Raw genomic sequence first — 22,509 nt, 5'->3', positions numbered from 1 at the left:
ATCTATAATGCCCACCGAGCGGAGTCAGATTACGGGGAAAAATGTCCTCGTAAAGCACCCACTCAACATGGGCCTCATAATGAAACTAAACCCGTATTGGTTATTATGTAATGCGTAGTGGCACTACACCCGACTTTTCTAGTGCGGGACGCGCCTACGGGTGCTGTCTTTTCACGGAAGGTGGTCACCACGGACGCAGGTCAGACAGGCTGATAGGGTATTTACGAAGGTCGCCCGGTGAGAGGTCCCTAGAGCAGAGACCTCCAGTGGGCACACGTAAACTACCCGGAGCTTTTAGCGGTGTTCCCCACCCTAAAACACTTCCTGCCTTCTCTCAGAGGACACCATGTCCTCGTGAGGACAGACACCACGATATCGTGTATGAACCGCCAAGGGAGGTTGCGTTGTCTCCAGTCACACACACTGGCACACAAACTGATCCCTTGGAGCGGCAGACGTCTCCTCTCTCTGAGAGCGACACAGGTACCGGGAGTTATGCACCTCGGGACAGAACTACTGTCCAGAGGTACATCACTCTATGCAGACTGGACTCCTCATCCAAGGATAGGGACTCCGCTGTGGGTGCGTTACGGCGGAGCCGCGTTAAGTCTGTTCCGAAAAGAGAAAATGCTCAATGACAGCTGTTTTCTTTAATGCACGATTTAAACGCACTGTTAGGCGGGGACGCACTCGTACACGATCGACCTCCGGGTCCTCTGTGCGTGTTCCCACCCCTGGCTCTGTTACCCCCAACTCTGCCCAGAGTGAAGGAGCAACGCCACACACTTACTCTGATGTTTCCGCCCTAGCCCGCAACGTACGGGCTGGCGGAGATATATCAGCTGTTGTGCGGGCAGCCATGGCAGCCCCCACCACGCAGGGACAGATTGTCTCAGGCGGGGGGGGGCGATCCTTTACCCACGCCCAGAGTGCGGAGCACTATGGGCCTGACCCGTGAGTGGTACAATCTGAATACAGTGGGACTCCCTCAGAAGGTGATAAACACTATTCAGAGTGCGAGAGCTTCTTCCACCAGGTCTCTTTACGACTGTAAGTGGAGGGTGTTTGAGGAGTGGTGCCTTCAAGAAGGACACATCTCTTTTCAATGTCCTGTCGGGGTGATTTTATCATTTCTACAGGACTTGATCGAAAAACACAGAGCTTTCTCCACGATCAAGGTGTACCTGGCTGCTATTGCTGCATGCCATGTGGGCTTTGAGGGTAAGACGGCTAGCCAACATCCTTTGGTCTGCCGTTTTATGAAGGGAACTCGCAGACTCCTCCCTGTCTCCAGGTCACTGGTGCCCTTATGGGACCTGGCAGTGGTTTTAAATGGGCCAAAATGACCCCATTTGAACCCCTGGAGGGAGCTGACATGAAACATCTGTCACTCAAGACAGTGCTGTTACTGGCCCTGGCATCCGCCAAGCGGGTCAGTGATATTCATGCACTGTCTGTACATCCCTCATGCACTCAGTTCGCCCCAGGGCAAACGAGAGTGTTGTTGAAACCCAACCCTGCCTTTACACCAAAGGTGGTTGGTTCGTGTACCCCAATTGACATTGAGGCATTTCCTCCGCAGCTGGTTTCCTCCGGGGAGCAGCAGCAGGATCTGTTGTGTCCAGTCCGGGCTTTACGCACATATATGGACAGATCAAAAGACCTTCGTCTTAATGACCAACTCTTCGTGTCCTGGGCTAATCCTCACAAGGGTAAACCTGTTACTAAGCAACGGCTCTCCCTCTGGATCGTTGAGGCAATTGCTTTGGCCTATACGAGTCAGAATCTGCAAGCACCTTCGGGTCTGCGGGCTCACTCGACTCGGGGCCTGGCTACATCCTGGGCTTTGTTCAAGGGTGTTTCCATCCAAGACATCTGTGCAGCGGCGAGCTGGTCCTCGCCGCTCACTTTTGTCTGCTTTTACAGGCTAGACGTCTCCGCTCCAAGTGTGGCCCGAGCAGTGCTGGGCACCTTGTTGAGTCGGGACTCCACCTGTTAAATTCTGGTTGATCGGTGATCTTCGAGAAAAGCTCGTCTGGCAATACGGAAGCTACAATATCCCATAGTGAGACATCGAACGGAGTGTTATGAATGAGAACTATAGGTTACTTACGCAACCCCAGTTCTGAGAGTAACATGAAGTGAGATGTCTCACCAGACGGCCCTCCTTGCTATGGTGAAGCGAGAAGAGGTGCTTATATTGAATGACGCATGCGTCGTGGCGCAGGCTACTTATAGGGGGCGATTTCCCCTGACGTTGACGTCAAGATCACCAGCCAATCAGGATTGGCGTAATGAGATTGATGCTTCTGTTTGCTCCGCGATGAGGCGCATCCCATAGTGAGACATCTCACTTCATGTTACTCTGAGGTCTGGGGTTACATAAGTAACCTATAGTTTCCATGTGTGAATTCAATACTATGTTATGGATCAATTTAAATATGGGACGATGCTTGGCGTCAACATAGATCAATATGTAGGCGAGCTTCCTGATGTGGTCTTAACCACCGAAGTGGTTCCATAATGCGAAGCGCTCTTGTCTAAGACACATGTAGAAGCACATGCAGTGCAATATGTGACAGGAAATCAATGCTTTTCTGATGGGGACTGAAACCTGACGGCTCAATAAGCTTTGGAGGGAATATGTACCCTACTATTCCTCCTCGTCTTCCCCTTTCCACAATAACTGTATCCTATTCCTACAAGGGACTTAACGGCTCAACCCTGCAGACTATTTCAGATTACAAGCTCCTGTCAACGAGTGCACAGGGAACTGGTGTGCAGGGTTGTGTAAGGGAAATAGCAATCTGTATAGAACACCGATGCTGTTGCTGACAACAGATGTGTCTTTAAGACCTGTCTCCAGAGGCATCGTTACCTCATTCAGATACGGTGGAGAGGTTCTGCACACTAGTGGTCAGGAAGGGGGACCTTTTAGATACGACTTTAGTCAAAACTGCATCAGCTGCTACAGAAGAACACATAGCATATTGCATTTCTAGAATGTTGTGCCACCCCCTCTTATTACGACTTATTGGTCGTTTTGTTCTTTGCCTACTAAGATTTCTTAGGTCTCATATTCCCTCTTTATGCTAATTTCATGCCGATGACTTATTTTCGAGAAGCTTTCCAGCACATTTCTGTTAAACATATGAAGTGGTGCATTTGCATGATTCTACAAGCTGTACAGATAGAATCAACTGACTGATTTGACGACACAATTGTATGAGTGTGGGTCAACAGAGACATAATTTCTTCAAGTACAAACCTAGAAAAAGTTCTTTTTTTTTTAATATTACTATATCCAAGATTGTTGGATCCAAGAAACATATAAACTATTGGTGATCTTGGTTTTGCATTTATTTGATCATGGGTTGTTTGATGTGTCTCTTTATACAAGTTAGACGACTGAGAGAAAGAAGACACTTCAAACCCTAACTCTTTGCACATTGGTATTCTAGTTTTATATTTGGCTGCAGGAACATTTTTTAGCAATGTGAACTAAGTGATTAATCATCTAACTCATGAATATGTATCTGGTTTGTCTGTATCCATGAAGCAGAAACACTTTCATCTCTCACATTATCACAAAACAAACAAGTAAATCTAATAAAGAAATTGAATCATTTTATAAATGCCAGAGGGAATCAATATTGGCCCTTAATTGCATTTCAACCACTTTTTTTAGTTTTTTGCAAATCATATGCGTGCATGTACCTGACACAAATATCTAAAGCAAATCTTTCCCTGATACCTGTGACTGATCAAATAGACACTGAACTGTTATTCTCAAGACTGGGGAACAATGGGGAAGTTCAGAGGGATGCCAACTAGCTGGAAGAAGTTATTCTTGACACATGTACTGTTTGTTGTTGATTTAGTCATATAAGTTGGAGGACTTGTGGGTTTGTTTGATTGAATACTTTTAAACTAGAATGTAACACCAGTGTATGATTCTGAAGTAGGATGCATTTAAAACCAAAAAAACAACAAGGTACTGGTAGTAAAGAGTGTGTGTGTGTGTGTGTGTGTGTGTGTGTGTGTGGTGTGTGTGTGTGTGTGTGTGTGTGTGTGTGTGTGGTGTGTGTGTGTGTGTGTGTGTGTGTGTGTGTGTGTGTGTGTGTGTGTGTGTGTGTGTGTGTGGTGTGTGTGTGTGGTGTGTGTGTGTGTGTGTGTGTGTGTGTGTGTGTGTGTGTGTGTGTGTGTGTGTGTGTGTGTGTGAAGTACAACATTGACAACTACATTGATTTGACCTCTTTTCAAGATTTTCATTATTTCTATTTAAAAAAGAAAAATACAAAGGGGATAATAGTCCAGAGATATTTATGCAGACTTCACTTTTATAACTAGTTGCTGAATGTTTTCAACATTTTTCGTCTCCACCAAATTGTGTGCCGTAAAACAAGCATGGAGATATCAACCAATCTTCAAAAAGATCCTAATTTTACTTCGACACGGGATATGGACCTTGAAATTACTTTTGCCATCTCTATAGAACAGCATTAGCATTTGAAAAACATTCGAAATCCAAATCAAGAGAAACTCATTCACGGGTATTTGAAAGGCGTCTCTAAACACACAGAAAGGTCTTTTGCATAATAAATCCTCCCATTATTCAAGCGATCGTCTGTTTATACACCTGCCGCAGTCTATAGTTCATGGCTATTTCTCAGTTTCTTTAGGACTCCTAGGTCTCTAATGATCCCTGCATGTCTCCCAGCATGTCTTTCCACTGTATATCTTATGCTTGCATTGTGTGGAGTCCCCACTGAGCTTGCAGTGGAACAGAGCTGCACTGACCACTTCATCTTGTGGAATAAACCAGTCTTTTTGTCTCCTCTTAAACCCTGGGGGAACGGTGCTGGAGCTGCAAGACTGGAACCTCAAAGGTGGGATCACTGCCACATGTGGCTGCCTGTGCACTGCTTTAATGTGTCTTTTTGACGGATAAAGTCAGGCGTCCATATCCCTGCTTGAGTCATCTAACTCTCATAAAATAGATCTGGAATTAGAATATAACACATTTTGTTTTATTGTGAACCTTAATATTGACTAATAGAGGATATTTAATTCCTCTTACTAGTAAATGCTCTCTGGTGAATACAAAGGCTGCAAAAAACAAGAGATATTAAGCGGCTCTTAGGCACACTGGTAATTATATACCTTAGTGGAGTCACTAGGGGTTTTGATTTGACAGCGCTGATGCAGACTCTGCTGTACCTCACTTAATATGGCTATTTTTAGGAACCCCCAAAGAAAGGTGAAATATTCATTACAGTGTCCAGAGTTCATCTGAGTGGAGCTGATACATTGGTCATTGTGCTCTCATAATGTTGCAGGACTGTTTCATTAATTAGGCACATTTGCAGCACATACTGGCCATTGGCGTTGCCTCCATTTTCAGTTTAATTACTCACACTTGTAAGCCTTGATTAGATGGTTTGCCTTCCAGGTGTTAAGGTGATGTCACACTGTGACTGTATAAACTATGGATGTAACAATACCAAAAACTCACGGTACGATAATATCGTGATAAAAAGTCCACGGTACGATATTTATCGCGATATTGAAAAATAAAGAAAAAAATGTTTTGTTTTTTTACTTTATTAAATAATAAATCTGATTTGTACAGCATTTTAGTAGGATAGTAGTATTAAAGTGTCAACCAGAGGTCGCGTTAACTGAATATTTTTCGTCTATGACAGATTTTTTTTAACAATGACTGAAAAATCTGAAAGCAGTCCGTCATTTTGACGGATTAGAACAAACTCGGAACAGCGCCAAAGTTTCCCCGCAGCAAGGCTCCGGTGTTATGCATGCCTGCCAAAAAGGAAATTATACAGTTTCTAAACCCAACTTTGCCGTACAAATCATTGAAATGTCTGAGGAAACAACTCTCTTGCTTGGTACTGATGTTGCTGGGACAGAGAGATATGCTTTGGCCATGGGTAACAGCAGTGGGTAAAACTGTGCATTGTCTCTCCACCACTTCAAAAACAATACAGTTTTTGCCAAGAAGGTGAGGCTTATTGACAGGGCGAGATCTAAATATACTGTTGGTACTTGGCAATGTCTCTAGGTATGTACATGTAGCCCTGTAAATACAATGTCCTTTTGTGTTATCTGTTGTTTTATGTTCATGTTGTAACATACTTGCTGCCATGTTGGACAGGTGTCCCTTGAAAAAGAGATTGATGATCTCAATGGGACCATCTGGTTGAATAAAGGTTTAAAAAAAAAAAAATGATTGAAAGAAAAAAAAAAAAGATTATTAAAAAAAAAAAATATCTCGGTATATTTTGTCAGTCTCACAACGGTATTGAGACATTTATTTACCGTGATATTCGATATATCGTTACATCCCTAGTATAAACGCTTCAGTATGTGCACTTGAGCAGACTAAATCCTATAGATATAGATTGGATGTAACACAAAACAGCCTTGTTTACTTTAATAACATCTGGTTTGAAATAAGCAGTTTCAGGGCTCAAATTTGGGCATTTCTCAGACCAGTGTGGATGTGCGCCAGAAACCTGATTGTTCTGTACTTGCGGTCTCTATTGACTCTAGGCTGCTTTTTTGTCTGCCAGATGTCTGTGCCCAGCAAAAGTCAATATGAGGATCCATGGGATAGGAGCATCCATCTTACTGCTCTGTCAGATTCATATCAGTCTGTGTATAAGTATCAAATCATGAAAATAGCTTCAGACCTTTTTAAGAATCCAGCTTTTGACTAGGGATGCTTTTTCTATAAAATCAAGACAAACAGAAGTCCTATAAACAACATTTTTAAACATATAGTTGTTGTTATTGGACATTGAGTTGGATGAAACCTAACCCTGTAACACTGTGTGAAGCGATTGTCTCATGAACAACAAGTTGTTGATAGTCTGCATTTATAAAGCCCTTTCCAGTCTTTACGGATCCTTAAAGTGCTTTGACATACATAAGTAAGCATTCAGCCATTCACACGCATCCATACAGAGACGGGCTGCCATACAAGGTGCCATCTGCTAAGGAAGACTTACATTCACACACATTCACACACCCTGGACCATCAGGAGCAATACAGGGGCTGGGGATTGAACCAAGGACCTACCAATTGGAGGGCAACTACCCATTTACTGAGCCACAGCCAACCCAATCCACTTACTTTTGATAGCTACTGTTTGAGAAGAAGGGTGTCAAGTAAAGTGTGGAGGTAGAAGGTTATGGACAGTTTAAGTGAACAAAAGGAGAAAATAACTGAAAAGCATAGTTTCTCCTTTTAAAACTGATGGTAAATCTTTTCAGGAATTATGTCAAACACCGCATCTAACTTGTCCTTGGGGGTACAAAGGGTGAAGAAAAAAAGATTCATTCAAATATATAATGCTGGCACAACCGCAAACTTATTGAGCAGGTCTCCCTTGAAAAAGACATCAATGATCTAAATGGGATACACCTGGATAAATAAAGGTTTGAAATGAAAAATTACATAAATTCCTTTCACATATACTGCAAAATCTGGAATTTTAATAGATTCATTTGTCCCAGCTCTTCCTGTGGACAACAACATTAACAAACAATTTTTTTCAAGGCAATATATTGAAGCTCAGTATATCAGAGCTGTGTCTACAGTTTAAACATGGTGGTTATGAAATTATTTTGTTCAGACAATATGCCAAGTTGGAACTTGAACCACTATAAGTATGCATCCACTGCATTGTCTCCCAGATTTCCAGCCCTGCCATATGGTCATCTGGATTTTTGGCTTTTCTGACGGAACATCAACGATTTTACTTGCAAATTGTATGTGTTGTAAAATTCATTTTAAAACTCCCCACACAGCACTCTTGGCAAAGTAGATATTGTTTCCCTTCATATTGCAATATCAATATAAATTCAATTGATTCTTTAGCGCTAAATGACTGTTCGTCCAGTTAACGTTAAATTATTACAGCCACACATGCACTCAGTGCGCACACACCCACCCAAGGCTACTCATAGCAGTCACTTTGCTTCAATTGACCACAGACAAGAGCTACACAGTCATCTCTCTTGGTCTCCAAGGCTTCTGCTGTGACAGGCAGTAGATATTTGTTCCCCAAACACTGACCACACATCAGGCAGGGTCACAGCCTGCTGGAGACCTATGTCTCTCACTGTGCCTGCCAGTGCCAACGGAGGGCAATAGGGTTTTCTGACATACTCTTCTGGGAGGTGTTACCATGACATAAGGATGTCTCCACAGCTTGCATGTCCAAGCACTAGTGCCCCTCTCTCAGCTGCCTCACCACCGCAGCTTAGTCCCACAAATAAAACATGTTCACGAATCCGCTGCCTTGTCGGCAAGAGAAAAGAAAACACACGTAAAAGAGGGTTTGAGGTCGGGTTTGGAGGGCAAGCGCTGCAACCTCTGAGCACTCATGGGATAGTTTCCAGTTCTGCTTTTCCGCTGAAGCTTGTCGGCCTCGCCCCTCTGATCATGCCTCTCTTTTCTTGAATGTGTGCGGCGAGGCAGGAGCTCGCCGAGCTGTCGGAGTGTCTTAGCTGAACATTTCACTGGAAGTGAAGTCCGTTCCCCTTCAGTCGTTTGGCCCGGGGCTTGAAATGATAGCGTCTGTATCCATAGCCCCTTCTGTGGTGCATCAATAGCCTGTACCCACAAGGCGCCTGTGTTGTGTGTTTTCATTATGTTCGTCTCTCGTGCTGCCGGGGGTCAGTGTTAAACGTTGGCGTCTGGAAGGAGCTGCTTTGTTTGTATTTTCAATTTTGAGTGTGCAAACTGCAAGTCATGAACAGTCAACTCTATGTAATGGCAGACATTTTTCTTGTTTAAAGTGATATTGCCTCGATGCAGATGGTGATTTCAGATATGACATGTTTTAAACTGCCGTATTTCTTCAAGAAAGTGGCAGGTGTTCTCAATGCTGGCAAGCCTTGGAAAAAACAAATGAACTTAGTCAACCTTTTTTTGACTTCTTTCAGGTAAATAATGTTATAGGTTTTTTTTGTACCTATAATGGTATTTAAACAAAAAATTCGACTTAATATAATCTTATTTCACTGAGTTCTCTGTATCCTCTGAATGAAGATAGTATTTGTTATGATATTGTTTTGAATTGTATGAATGCATTTAATGCATTGCCCACCAGTATCCGCAGTAAGGGATTTGATAGGAGCTGTGCTAATAGTCGTTTCTGCCTGAAAGTGTCAGTTACGTAGGGATACATTTAGTATAAGCTTAATTTACAAGTAGAGGTTTGACTTTTTAAAGTTCAAGAAAAGCAACGTTTTGTCTTCTACGATGCAATAGATATGTCGAATCGCATTGTCTGTTCACATTTTTAAGTGAAATACAATGGATCCTGTGTAGAAAAAGAAATATTACCCCGATTTCTCTCTGTCCCTAACCCAGTCTGCAGCATCACACTGAATACGCACCTTCCCCTTGAATCGCATTACGCTGTTCGGCATGTTGGAGCACCACTCCGTTCTAAGATGGCTGCCAAAAAAAATGGCGCAGTAGTCTCTTTGTTTACTCGTGAGATGCTCTGCTATGTTCCAGTTTAATAGATTGGACACAGCCACCCCGTGGTTCGGCTGCAGCATTCAGCACCATTATGACGGAAACCCAGAACAAATCCACTTCACATTTAGGTGTCAGAGCGTTGTCATGGAAAAGAGATACAGTAAGTGAATAATGTTCGAAAGAAAATTAGTTGTGCGCTTTTGTACTGTCCTTAGCGCTGCTGGTCAGTGTCAGACCACACTTGGTTGGATCTTTTGGACGGAGCATGAGGAGGAAAAATATATTTTTTTCCCCTCCATTTTAGAAAAATTGAAAATTATCTGTCAAAGGCAATGATACGAGGATATTTGATGGATGGGTTTGTCTTATTTTGCCTCTCAATCTTTCACTGCAATTTTTTTTCTCCTTTCCTCCGAAGGAAAGCCATTATTTCCATCACCCTCTACATTTCAGCCAAATTTGCTGTATCTGTCCATGCCTGGCCAAAGGGAAGAAAAAGCCATTCTGTCGGAGTTGAATTTCATTTCCTCTCCTACAGTACACATAGTTTTTTTTCTATGATTTGTTCATGGCTTACAATGCAATATATTATTTTACGGGTAAACACAATATGGCAATACTTGGCGGTGACTGCTGTTATTGAAATTTGGTTTATAATTACATTTGTATACATGCATCTCCCCGGAGATAGTGTGCAGTCTGAGGAGATGTTTTTTTTTTGTTATGCATTTAAATTAAACCATAATGGTGGCTCCACACTGGACCACCAGAAAACAGGGACATTCCTGGTACGTCTATTTGGAATAGATTAACAGATAAACCTATCAGGAAAACAAGTGCCCATTAAGAGGCCTGATTGTCATGCCAGCTGAGTGAATTCACTCAACAGTGAACCTCTTCGTCTGCTATTTTTTCTAAAAGTGTTACTTTCTACTAGAGAAACACTGAACCTTAAAAGGTATAACATTATTAACCAGTATAGCATCGGCCTGCATCTTGCACCTCTCATTGTGTATGGCAGTTGTGCTGGTGACATTTCACTATATTAGCTTTTCACTGTCGTATTGTAACCTGCCTGTTTTATGTGAGTGTTTGTGCTGGCTCGTTCGCCATTAAAGACCCAATCTCCCCTTCATTCTCCTTTCCTTTTTCTCTTGCTTTTCTCAAAACCTCACACTACACTGCTGTTTTCGCTCGGAGATGTTATTAAATCTCAAAGCAGTTAGTTGACTTGATCAGTGTGTGCTGAAACGTTGTTTACCCCAGTGGGCCCTGGGTGTTATAGACATACTCATCCCTCTCTCTCGCTCTTACTTTCTATTTCTCCCAGAGTCGAGCAATAAAGTGATTTCTCTGGGGAAACGAAAGCCCTCTCTTATCTGAATGGGACCACTACACGTTCAAGCTTAGGTATACTGGTCCATGCCAAAAACAAAAGAGCTGCAGCTTATGAGAATGTCCATTGTGGTAGTTTTATATGGATGCCTGGTGTCCTAAACCGTGTTACTGGTGCAATAACTCACCCAGACAAAGGCTGGCTTGAACAAAATGCAAAGGCAAACACAAAGCCATAAGCAAACGTTTTCTGTTTGTTTGGATATGGATGTTGTGGATAACTCAAAACAATCAAAGCCGAGAGCCCTGGATCACCACATGGCCCCTCCTATACAGTATGTACGCACAGCAGATGGTGGCCAGTGGCAGGATGTTCTGGTAGGCATTAATGCTGCTTACTATTGCGAGATGGCAGGGAGCACATAATGACAGATGTCAGTGTTCCCCATGTCCAAGAAAATAAGTTATACGCCAGCCAGACTCCAACTGCTGTCTACAGAGCAAAAGTATTATATTAAGGCCTGATGCATCTTGATTTTATCTTGCTCTCTACAATACACTGATTTGGCATATTTGCAACAGCCAGACATTTGAGAGGGGAAAGCGCCTTGCCGTTCTGTGCATGCATTTGTTTGCTTATATATAACTGCATGTGTGATTGCTCAAGAGGAGCAGATGGATAGCCTTCTTATCCCTGGCTTTGGGATGTTGTATTGGCCATTTTAAACTGTCTTTCGTTTATATATCAAACACTTTATCAGTTAACCCATTCAAAAAAGAAAATGTCTGCTATTAATTGCATGTGTGCTGACATAAAACTCAAGGTTCATCTGCTTAAGAATAATCGTAATGTGTGTTTTCATCAACATATGCAAATGAAGAGTGTATGCAAGTTCCATATTCCACATTTGAAGTATGTGCTCCATATGCACTAATGTTTGCTTCAGTAATAAAATATAAATTCCCCAGCCAGCTTGACAACAAACACAGAATGGCTTGGCACGACTTGAATATTATTTATCTGGTTCCCCTCCTCCACTCCAGCATGGTTTTTGTCGAGTCAGAGGAAACCATCTGCTGCCCGGTGATAATGGGCGGCCAGGGAGGAGGGGACTGGAAATGGGGAGAGCAAATAAAATTGAGAGAAAATGACAGGCGCTGTCCCAGAAGCTCCAGTCCCTTCCTTCCTACCTGCAGCAAGTCTGCCATCTTAATAAACATCCCGTCTGATATCTCCTGGCTCCTGTGAGTGTGTGTGTGTGTGTGTGTGTGTGTGTGTGTGTGTGTGTGTGTGTGTGTGTGTGTGTGTGTGTGTGTGTGTGTGTGTGTGTGTGTGTGTGTGTGTGTGTGTGTGTGTGTGTGTGTGTGTGTGTGTGTGTGTGTGTGTGTGTGTGTGTGTGTGTATGTGCACACCTGTGTGTGTGTGCCTACACACTTGTGTTTCCACAGTGTGTGTCTTTCCCATCTAACCTTGATCATTTCCAACTCAGAATTGTTCCTGAGCCCAGCTGATATGCTGTCAGTGATGGCGCTGACTAAGACACTTTCCCCCCCCCCGCTATGCGAAGACTGTGACAGCTGAATTACCTTTCAGCAGGAGAGATCTTTCCAGTTTTTTATCCTGTTTTGAGTAAATGGGTGGGAGTATTAATGAGGGAATAATATTAAGGCATGTGCAGGGCCAAAGGAAAGTAAGAGTAAACTCTGCGAGGTAATGAGGAGTAGCCTTTATATACTGTAGGGGAAGGTAAAGCATGGCTGGAGAGGAATACAGTAAAGCACAGAGCGAGGAGGAAAAAACTCTCATTAAAACAAATAGAGAGTTATAGAAAACAACTCCTCACCTTGAAAATGGTCCGAATGTTTCCATCCCCGAGTCTCCAGGGTTCTCGGATTGAATTGAGCGCTTAGGGCATTCTCTGAGTAAACCATTTCAGTTTTGTCTTGTCTGAAGCCGACAGGTTGAGCTGGACAAAAAGTCTTGACAGCCGTTCTCGCCCTAAACCCAGCTTCATTCTCTCACTCCATCCCTCTGTCTTCTACTTTGCCTTGAGATGTTTCCCTTCGCTGTTTTTTTTCCTTTTGCCCCTAGCACTTACAAACTGTCAGATAACTTTCAGTATGAATTTATCAAGCCAGTGACACTCATTGAACCTGTCTGCTATTGTGAAGTTGTTTATTACGGAGCAGATGTTTGGCTGCATCAACACCATGTAATGTCTTTAAGTGTTAAAGGCTCTGTAAAGCTGTGATAAATCCATCTTACAGCAGGGAGGTTGATTTTCCTGCAACGGGATCGATGCGATATGTAAAGCTGAACATGAATTTGCCACCAACTGAAATGTTTGGTTTGCTTTTTTGTCGTGGTCGGGCGTTGTCGACACAGCTGTCGAAATGCACGATGGCATGCTTGATAAAGTGGACGTCAGGTCAGGGAGGATAATGGCATTGAAGGATGGAGGGAGGGATGGAGGGGACACAGGAGGGGCCTGGTGACCAGGTCTTTTCCATTAACTCAGGAGGCCTGCTGGGTCGAGGTGGGGAATCAGGCTTGGCTCTGCCCTCTCCCTGCCTGGTGGTTAGCCCTAGCGTCCAAGCTGCAGACAGGGAGAGGCCAATATTGCTCAGGGGTCCAGTGGTGATTGACCCAGTGTTTTCATCAGCCTGGGCTTACCTGATAACATTCCTTACCCCCCTACCAGAGCAAATATAAAAAGTTGTGGGGGCATAGCACGGCTTAGGGAGCTCTTAGTTTGGTCTGGTGAAGTTGCATTGGATTTGCCCAACCCCACACACACATTGTCTCCCAGCTTTTCATTTTCTTTTTTGAAATTACATTTTTCTCTTCTCTCATGCCTGCAAAAATGATTTCATTGTATTTACTCTATTTGTTGTATTTGTGTTCAGAATACTATTATTTCACTTGACTGAACACAATGTTTAATTCATTGCAAAATTAAGATATACAAAGTCACGGGGAAGGATCTGAATTTGAATGTAGCCTACACTAGAACGTTAACTGTTATTAGTATATAAAAAGGAGAAATACTGGTCTTTCTGCAAACACTCTTGAGGCCGTGAACAAGATATTTTTTTCGCCCTCATTCCCATTATATACAGTATAGCCTGAAATCAGCACTCACTTACTGCTAATAATATACCGTGCTCCTTCATCACAGCTCTCTTCAGGACCTTTCAAACAGATTGATGACTGTGATTTGTTGCTTTTTTCATTCAAGCTATAACAAATATTTTTTTTTTTTACCAAAGCTGCACTGGTTGGAATTTATTGATCAAGTGGCGCAAATAGTTTTGGGCCTTATTAAGATAAGACGGACCTTTATTTATCCCGATGGGGAAATTCAGGAGTTTAAAGCTGCAACAGAGTGAGAGTAAAAAACTTGACATACAAATTCACGAGAGGATAATACAATTAAAAATAACATTGTATAAGTAACTGTTAAAACGGGATATCACAACAAGGTAAAACGTTTATCATATTAATAAACATATATCCATGTTTGGGTTATTAAATATATGTACATGTACAGTATGTGTGCTGATTTGAGTACAGGTCAATTTCATTTGTACAAACAGTGCAGATTTGATGTAAGTACAGTACGGGTTACTTTGAACTGGCTGCATGGTTAGCCCTTGGTTGTGCAGCCTGAAGGCTACAGGCACAAAGGACTGTCCGAGGCGCTTAGTGCTGTGCCGAGGAGGGATGAGTCTTCACTAGCTCTGCAAGGAGGGGGTGGGAGGGGTTCTTAAGGATACAGTCCAGCTTTCTCCTTGTCCTCCTTCTCTGCCACCTCCTCCACATTGTCCAATGTTGTGTTGTCTTGGAAACTCCTTTTTTTATCTGGTACTACACTCTAATGAGTTATGTTGTGTGTTATGCTGTTTTTTAGGTATCAGGTCTGTCTCCCGGAGATAACCAGACCCCAGGACTGCTGCTGGCCCCAGGGGTGAGGTGGGGGCAGACACCCATCAACCAGCTCACACCCTGGGATACAGATGAGCCCCCTGCCAAGCAACATCGAGACAGCGAGCCCACTGGTAATGAATCACACACACACACACAACATTCACATACAGGTGTGCCTATGTACTGACATACACGAGCACCCACACCACCTGATGTCAGTTTTTCATCATTGCACAGCAGCAGATGCATGTACACGGACCAATCGCTTGCACACACACTTATGTGTTACACCCCAGACAGATCTGGCCAGCTACACTAGCATCTAATGCTAATGAGACATAGTTGCTGCTTTTACCCTACATAAAACATACACTTGCCTCCAAAACAGCATACTTTACATATACAATCATGCATAATTAACATTCAATAACACCATCTTTACATACACCAGTTCAACAATTTACTGTATATAATTATAGAAATGTAAGTTTGATATCAAGGAGTAAGAAAAAGAGGGCAAAGTGTACACACTCACAGGCTTCCAGTCCCCCACCACCTTCACTATGCTCTCATTTTATTGCCCCTGTTAATGTTATAGTGTCACTAAAGGAAGCTGATTTAGTCTAAATTAAACCTATGAAAGGAAAAGTCCTCCAAATGATCTTCACCAGATCTAATTTAGATGTCGACCTTATTCTATTCATGCCCCTTTTACGACGTATACAGAACAACAGTGGCACAGCAGAGCAGTGTGCACGCCTGACATCAACGGGTTAAACCATTGTTGAAGTTTTTTACTTATTGTAATGAACTCACCCAGAATGGCTCTGCCCTAGAGCAGTTAATTTCCTTCCCTCGCTCTGCTGGCCTCTTCCTCCTGCTCATCACAAATGTGTCTCATTTAAGAATAATACTGGCACGGAGCATGTTCCACTGGAAATTCCTGCTCACCAAATCCAGATTGTAGACAGCTGCTACTCTGTGGTAGCAAAAGCATCAAAACATGTTTCTGCCCTCCTGTTACTGCCTGTGCCATCTTATTGGAATTTGCATATCTTACATATAGATTGCTTCGTGAATGAATTATTAATCAGTTTGACTCAGGAGGGATGCTTCTCTAGGAGTGGGGATCTCTTATGATGGAAGCATGCTGTTGTGATATGAGTGAATGGAGCACCGCGGCGGTGTGCCCCCCTGCTGTGTGACCACAACCCCCAGCTGTGCACTGAGGGGCAGGCTGAATTGACCATGAAGCTGTGGAGGTCTTATTATAGTGCGTGAGCCCCCCTTCCCCCCACCCACCACCACAGCTCCCACACCCACACTTCAGCTTGGAGTAAAGCTTGACTGAGAGTGAGATGTCACAAACCCAGCACACTGTCGCATATGACACTCAATTCTGAGCATAGTGTTGCATATTGATTTGCATGTGTGCGCTATTTCAAACTGGGACTGGCATTTGCAACGAAGCCAGCTCCTCTCCACACTTCACTGAACTGTGTTGCCAGAAAGTTCGTCTGCCAACTGTGGCAGAATTAATCAACGTTTCCTTTCAACAGAAACTACACTGTTGTGTCTTTTCAAGAAAGTTTGTCCTTTGGAAGATTTGTTTCTACTTTACTTTCTTTGTGCGAAAATAGCTCTTGTTTTGACATCATTGCATCATCAGCAAATTGTGGAATATAAAAAAAGTACATGGAATTTTTAAAAGGTAACACTGCATTTTTAGACTCATTATGAGATACAACGCAGCCAGCCATGTAATATTAATGCACATTTAGTTCAACTTTGCAGAAGGACCTTTGAATGTAGGCCAACGTTGGGTCATGATAATCCAATTCTTTGACAAATTCATTTCATTTAATTTCAAACCTTTATTTATACAGATAAATCCCATTGAGATCATTGATCTCTTTTTCAAGGGAGACCTACTCAAGTAGTAAATGAATTATTTATTTTGCTAGTTAAAGGTTAAAGAAATTGTTAGTGACGAAAAACATAAAATCGGAGGACGGAGGGTAACTATAGGTTACTTATGTAACCCCAGGCCTCAGAGTAACATGAAGTGAGATGTCTCACTATGGGATGCGCCTCATCGCGGAGCAAACAGAAGCATCAATCTCATTACGCCAATCCTGATTGGCTGGTGATCTTGACGTCAGCGTCAGGGGAAATCACCCCCTATAAGTAGCTTGCGCCACAACGCATGCGTCATTCAAAATAAGCACCTCTTCTCGCTTCACCATAGCAAGGAGGGCCGTCTGGTGAGACATCTCACTTCATGTTACTCTGAGAACTGGGGTTGCGTAAGTAACCTATAGTTCTCATTCATAACACTCCGTTCGATGTCTCACTATGGGATATTGTAGCTCCCGTATTGCCAGACGAGCTTATCTCGAAAATCGCCAACCGATCAGAATTTTAACAGGTAGGACTCCGACTCAACCAGGTGCCCAGCACTGCTTGAGTCAACCTGGGAGTAGAACGCCCAGACTGTTAAAAGGCGGACACAAGTGAGCAGCGAGTTAACAGCTCGCCGCTTGCACCAATGTCTTGAAAGGGAGACATCCTGGGCTCTGTCCAGGATGTCTCCAGACCCTGAGTCAAGAGAAAACTCGCGAACCCGAGGGTGCCTGCGAGCTCTGACTTGTACGGGCCCCACAGCAATTGCCTCCACAATCCAGTGGGAGAGCCGTTGCTTAGTAACAGATCCTGCTGCTGCTCCCCGGAGGAAACCAGCGGCGGAGGAAATGCCTCAATGTCAATTGGGGTACACGAACCAACCACCTTTGGTGTAAAGGCAGGGTTGGGTTTCAACAACACTCTCGTTTGCCCTGAAGCGAACTGAGTGCATGAGGGATGTACAGACAGTGCATGAATATCGCTGACCCGCTTGGCGGATGCCAGGGCCAGTAACAGCACTGTCTTGAGTGACAGATGTTTCATGTCAGCTCCTTCCAGGGGTTCAAATGGGGTCATTCTGAGCCCATTTAAAACCACTGCCAGGTCCCATAAGGGCACCAGTGACCTGGAGACAGGGAGGAGCCTGCGAGCTCCCTTCATAAAACGGCAGACCAAAGGATGTTGGCTAGCCGTCTTACCCTCAAAGCCCACATGGCATGCAGCAATAGCAACCAGGTACACCTTGATCGTGGAGAAAGCTCTGTGTTTATCGATCAAGTCCTGTAGAAATGATGAAATCACCCCGACAGGACATTGAAAAGAGATGTGTCCTTCTTGAAGGCACCACTCCTCAAACACCCTCCACTTACAGTCATAAAGAGACCTGGTGGAGGAAGCTCTCGCACTCTGAATAGTGTTTATCACCTTCTGAGGGAGTCCCACTGTATTCAGATTGTACCACTCACGGGTCAGGCCCATAGTGCCCCCGCTCTGGGCGTGGGTGAAGGATCGCCCCCCCCCCCCCCCGCCTGAGACAATCTGTCCCTGCGTGGTGGGGGCTGCCATGGCTGCCCGCACAACAGCTGATATACCTCCGCCAGCCCGTACGTTGCGGGCTAGGGCGGAAACATCAGAGTAAGTGTGTGGCGTTACCCCCAACTCTGGCCAGAGTGAAGGAGCAACAGAGCCAGGGGTGGGAACGCGTACAGAGGACCCGGAGGTCAATCGTGTACGAGTGCGTCCACGCCTAACAGTGCGTTTAAATCGTGCATTAAAGAGAACAGCTGTCATTGAGCATTTTTTCTTTATGCGAACAGATTTAACGCGGCTCCGCCGTAACGCACCCACAGCGGACTCCCGATCCTTGGATGAGGAGTCCAGTCTGCATAGAGTGATGTACCTCTGGACAGTAATTCTGTCCCGAGGTGCATAACTCCCGGTACCTGTGTCGCTCTCAGAGAGAGGAGACGTCTGCCGCTCCAAGGGATCAGTTTGTGTGCCAGTGTGTGTGACTGGAGACAACGCAACCTCCCTTGGCGGTTCATACACGATATCGTGTTGTCTGTCCTCACGAGGACATGGTGTCCTCTGAGAGAAGGCAGGAAGCGTTTTAGGGTGGGGAACACCGCTAAAAGCGCCGGGTAATTTACGTGCGCCCGCTGGAGGTCTCTGCTCTAGGGACCTCTCACCGGGCGACCTTCGTAAATACCCTATCAGCCTGTCTGACCTGCGTCCGTGGTGACCACCTTCCGTGAAAGGACAGCACCCGTAGGCGCGTCCCGCACTAGAAAAGTCGGGTGTAGTGCCACTACGCATTACATAATAACCAATACTTTAGGGTACTTTATTATGAGCCCCATGTTGAGCGGGTGCTTTACGAGGACATTTGTCTGCGTAATCTGACTCTGCTCATTATAGATAAAACCCTTCTTTCTAGGAGAGAGAGGTTCTCTCTCTCCAGAATATGGGTTGACTCTCCCTGGGTTTGTGAAAACAGATAAAGTATAACTGTTTTGAGAAGCCCAGGCAGATGTCGTGAGTATCTCCTGCTGTATGCTCCTTAGAGCCAGCTGAGATGTCACGCTTACGGCTCCAGCCGGCACTGCGCATGCGTGTGATGGTGGAGCCCTTACAACCCCAGCCGGCACTGCGCATGCGCGTGACGGTGGTGCCCCAGCCGGCCGTCATTGCTGACTGAAAACGGTCCGACTTTGCTGGCAGCGTGGGGTTCCTGCTTGGTGACGGGCCCATCCTTGGTAGAATGTGAGCCGCTACCAGCGGTTCCATGGGCGGCATGCAGAGCATTCCGTCACAGTCTAGGGAGGAGGCACCCTGGATTGGGACCTTGTTGCTGAAGGGCCGGTCTCTCCACGAGACCGACACCTCATCCAACATCTCCGGGAAGACTGGAAGGAGTTGTCTCTTTTTCCCCGCTGCTTGGGGAAGATTGTAGCGGGACCTGGAGGTCTCTTTGGCCATTTCGGGCCACGGGACGTTGAGTCTGGCCGCAGCGCGTTTACACACGGCCTGCAGGTCCATGCTCAGACCGGGCGAAGCTGGTGTGCTATCGCCCGGGAGAACAGCACTTGCCTCAGGCTTTGCAGTCTGAGCCGGTGACATGTAGGTGTCCTCTTCCTGTTCATCCGATTCGGACAGGAGGAACGCCAGGGCGTCCTCCTCTTCGTCCTCCTCTTCGTCCTCCTCTTCGTCAGGCCCGAGGACATCCTCCGCGGGTGAGACCATGGTGAGGTCTAACCGGGAGCCCCAGCTTGGTGGAGCGCTGGAAACCGTTCCCGCGTGTCTTTCCGTCACCAGGTCCCGGCCTGCCAGGGCGCGGGATTCTGGTTCTATAGCCATAGCAGATAGTGAGCCCCAGACCAACACGGAGAGGGGCTCACTCTCTGTGGCGGACGCCCCCGTATCCTGACTGCCGGTCGGCGGGTCCGTGGACATGGGGGGGTCCTGTTCCGACCGTCGGCGGAGGCTCTTAACAGTGAAGCGGACGCAATGTCCGCACGAGCCGGGGTTGTCGATAGCGCCTCGGGCGTGTTCCAGCCCGAGGCAGGACGAACAGACCTGGTGTGTGTCTGTGCCCGATATCTTCAACCCGCAGCCGCAGAGTCGAGCCACCGAGTCCCTGACTCCTCTGGTGTGAGGGAGAGGGTCGTCCATCTTGGCCGCCTCGTGGCGTGGAGAGGGCCCGCTCTCGACAGGTGGGACGGGAGAAAAGATAAAACCACCTTGTCCTTAATCCGGGGAAAAGGACAGTGTGGGTCTTTTATTCCCGGAGAATACTGACTGGTGTGGCAGTATGCTCCTTTTTAATCCTTTTCCCCTCCGTGGAGGAGAGAAAAGAAAAACACTTCCTCGCTACCGTGGTGTCGGTAGAGAGGGAGCGAGCTAGCAACAGGTGTACTGCTAGCTTAAAAAAATCGGACCTACCTTACTTTCCGGGGAAGAGAAGGGCGAGGTCGATTTTAATACTAACTGGCGTTAGTATTACCATCTTCCTGCGAAGCAGAAGGAGTAGCCGGCGAGCGCCCGTCGACCGAAATGGGTATTTGGGTTCAGTCTGTGGACAGTGAAGCTTGCCCGGCTACTGTAGAGATGTGCTCTGAAGCGCGGGAAGAGGTGTTTGAATGACGCATGCGTTGTGGCGCAAGCTACTTATAGGGGGTAATTCCCTGACGCTGACGTCAAGATCACCAGCCAATCAGGATTGGCGTAATGAGATTGATGCTTCTGTTTGCTCCGCGATGAGGCGCATCCCATAGTGAGACATCGAACGGAGTGTTATGAATGAGAACTTAAAAATTCATACAGTAAAATGTAGAGTTCTTATACTAAGCCATTTAATTTGAATCCTTTTATCAAGATGATCCACAAAATAAGGGAAATTAGTAATAAGTGTTGGTAAAAGCTCAATGACATGTGGATAATGAACTGTCCTCTGGAGTCTTCCATCCCCACCCTTTTATCTTTGGTTCTTTTCTTCTCCCTGCCTGTCTCCATCCCTTTCACCCCAAACTATTATATCAGCAGGGCCAGTTTCATGAATAATGTGGACGTTTTTTTCATTGCTTTTTGCCTGCTGTGATTTAGCCTTTGGCTCTTTGGCAGAGTGGGATGCTATTTTTGGAGTTTGGACCATGGCGGGAGGAGCTACAGATGAAGGAGTCGGAGCAAATGAGTGAGCGAGGGAGGCAGCGTTCAGGGCCAAAATGGCCGAGCTCACCCTCAGAATCTACACTCTCAGGGTTAAGAAACAATTGACTCAGCGTGTTAGGGTACACTCCTACACAGATTATTCTGTCGATTCTATGTTGTCACATTCAGAAAAGCATTCATTTTTGTGTAGAAAAGTAAACCTCCTAATCGTATTATGATGTTGATCTTGGGCACAAATCTGTACATCGCTGCAGATATCTTTGATTGATATTAAGTCAAAAACAAACTTGGACTGAAGCGAAGCAGCACACTGACAGGTGTGGTCTGGAGGGCTCAAGCTGGAATCCGTCTTCTCATGCTGTTTTCGGTCTCCATTTGATCTTCCTTAGAAATCTCCGTCTATGACTTGTAAATAATATATTATAGCTACAGTACAAACAACGATTTATATGAAAGCTGAATAAACAATGGATTAATCTCTCCCTTTTATCTTGTGTTGTCTAAAGGTCCTGTCTGGGCTACATCAGTAGCAGCGGTGAGCCAGCCCAGCCTCCTGCCCCACACCTACGCCCTCGCCCAACCTCCCTCCTTCAACCACAGCGTGACTGCGCAGTCACCCATCATAGGGGTAACCCCATCCATGCAAGCACCAATTCTCCCGCAACACCCTCTAATGACCGCCCACTTCCAGCTGACGCCGCACTCCACCCAGCAGCCGCCCTCCATGGTGCTCAACATGCCTGGGCAGCCTCCGTATCCCTCCATACCGTCTGCCCTCGCGGCCCAGGCCAACCACGTTATTCATCCAAACCCTCACAGCCTCATGGGCAACGGCCACTTAACCTCTCACCCCGGCCTCCTCCAGCACCCCGCCCTGCCTTTGACTAACGGACAGGCGGCAGCAGCACACGCCCAGGCCACAGCCGGAGACAATCAGGACGGTCCTAACGGGGTGCAGATGCTGCGCACCGTCGGGATGGGGAAGTACGAGTTCAGCGACCCGGGACATCCTAAAGGTAAGAACAGATGGCCTCGGCTGATCTGCACAAACGTGTTTTTTTTGTTTTTTTTTATCTCTCTCTTGCAGATATGGCACCTGTCATGACTTTCTGTGAAATAACAGCAAAAAAAATTTAGCTGGCAACCTAAGCTCACAAGTGAA

General features: G+C 45.4%; 1 protein-coding gene across 3 annotated transcripts in view; it reads left to right on the top strand.

The window, feature by feature from the left end:
- The window catches only part of LOC117440395 (kelch-like protein 29), a 220,478-nt gene that overhangs the window by 96,165 nt on the left and 101,804 nt on the right, over positions 1-22,509 (top strand). For all 3 annotated transcript variants that reach the window (XM_034076733.1, XM_034076731.1, XM_034076732.1), the window contains 2 exons: positions 14,761-14,908; positions 21,854-22,363. In XM_034076733.1, the coding sequence (XP_033932624.1) occupies positions 14,761-14,908; positions 21,854-22,363 (658 nt within the window). The remainder of the gene's footprint in view (positions 1-14,760; positions 14,909-21,853; positions 22,364-22,509) is intronic.

Source organism: Pseudochaenichthys georgianus, chromosome 24 (assembly GCF_902827115.2).
Source record: "Pseudochaenichthys georgianus chromosome 24, fPseGeo1.2, whole genome shotgun sequence".
In the NCBI taxonomy this organism is placed as follows: domain Eukaryota; kingdom Metazoa; phylum Chordata; class Actinopteri; order Perciformes; family Channichthyidae; genus Pseudochaenichthys; species Pseudochaenichthys georgianus.
Note: the sequence above shows the minus strand (reverse complement) of the source record. Positions and strands in the feature narration are given on the sequence as shown.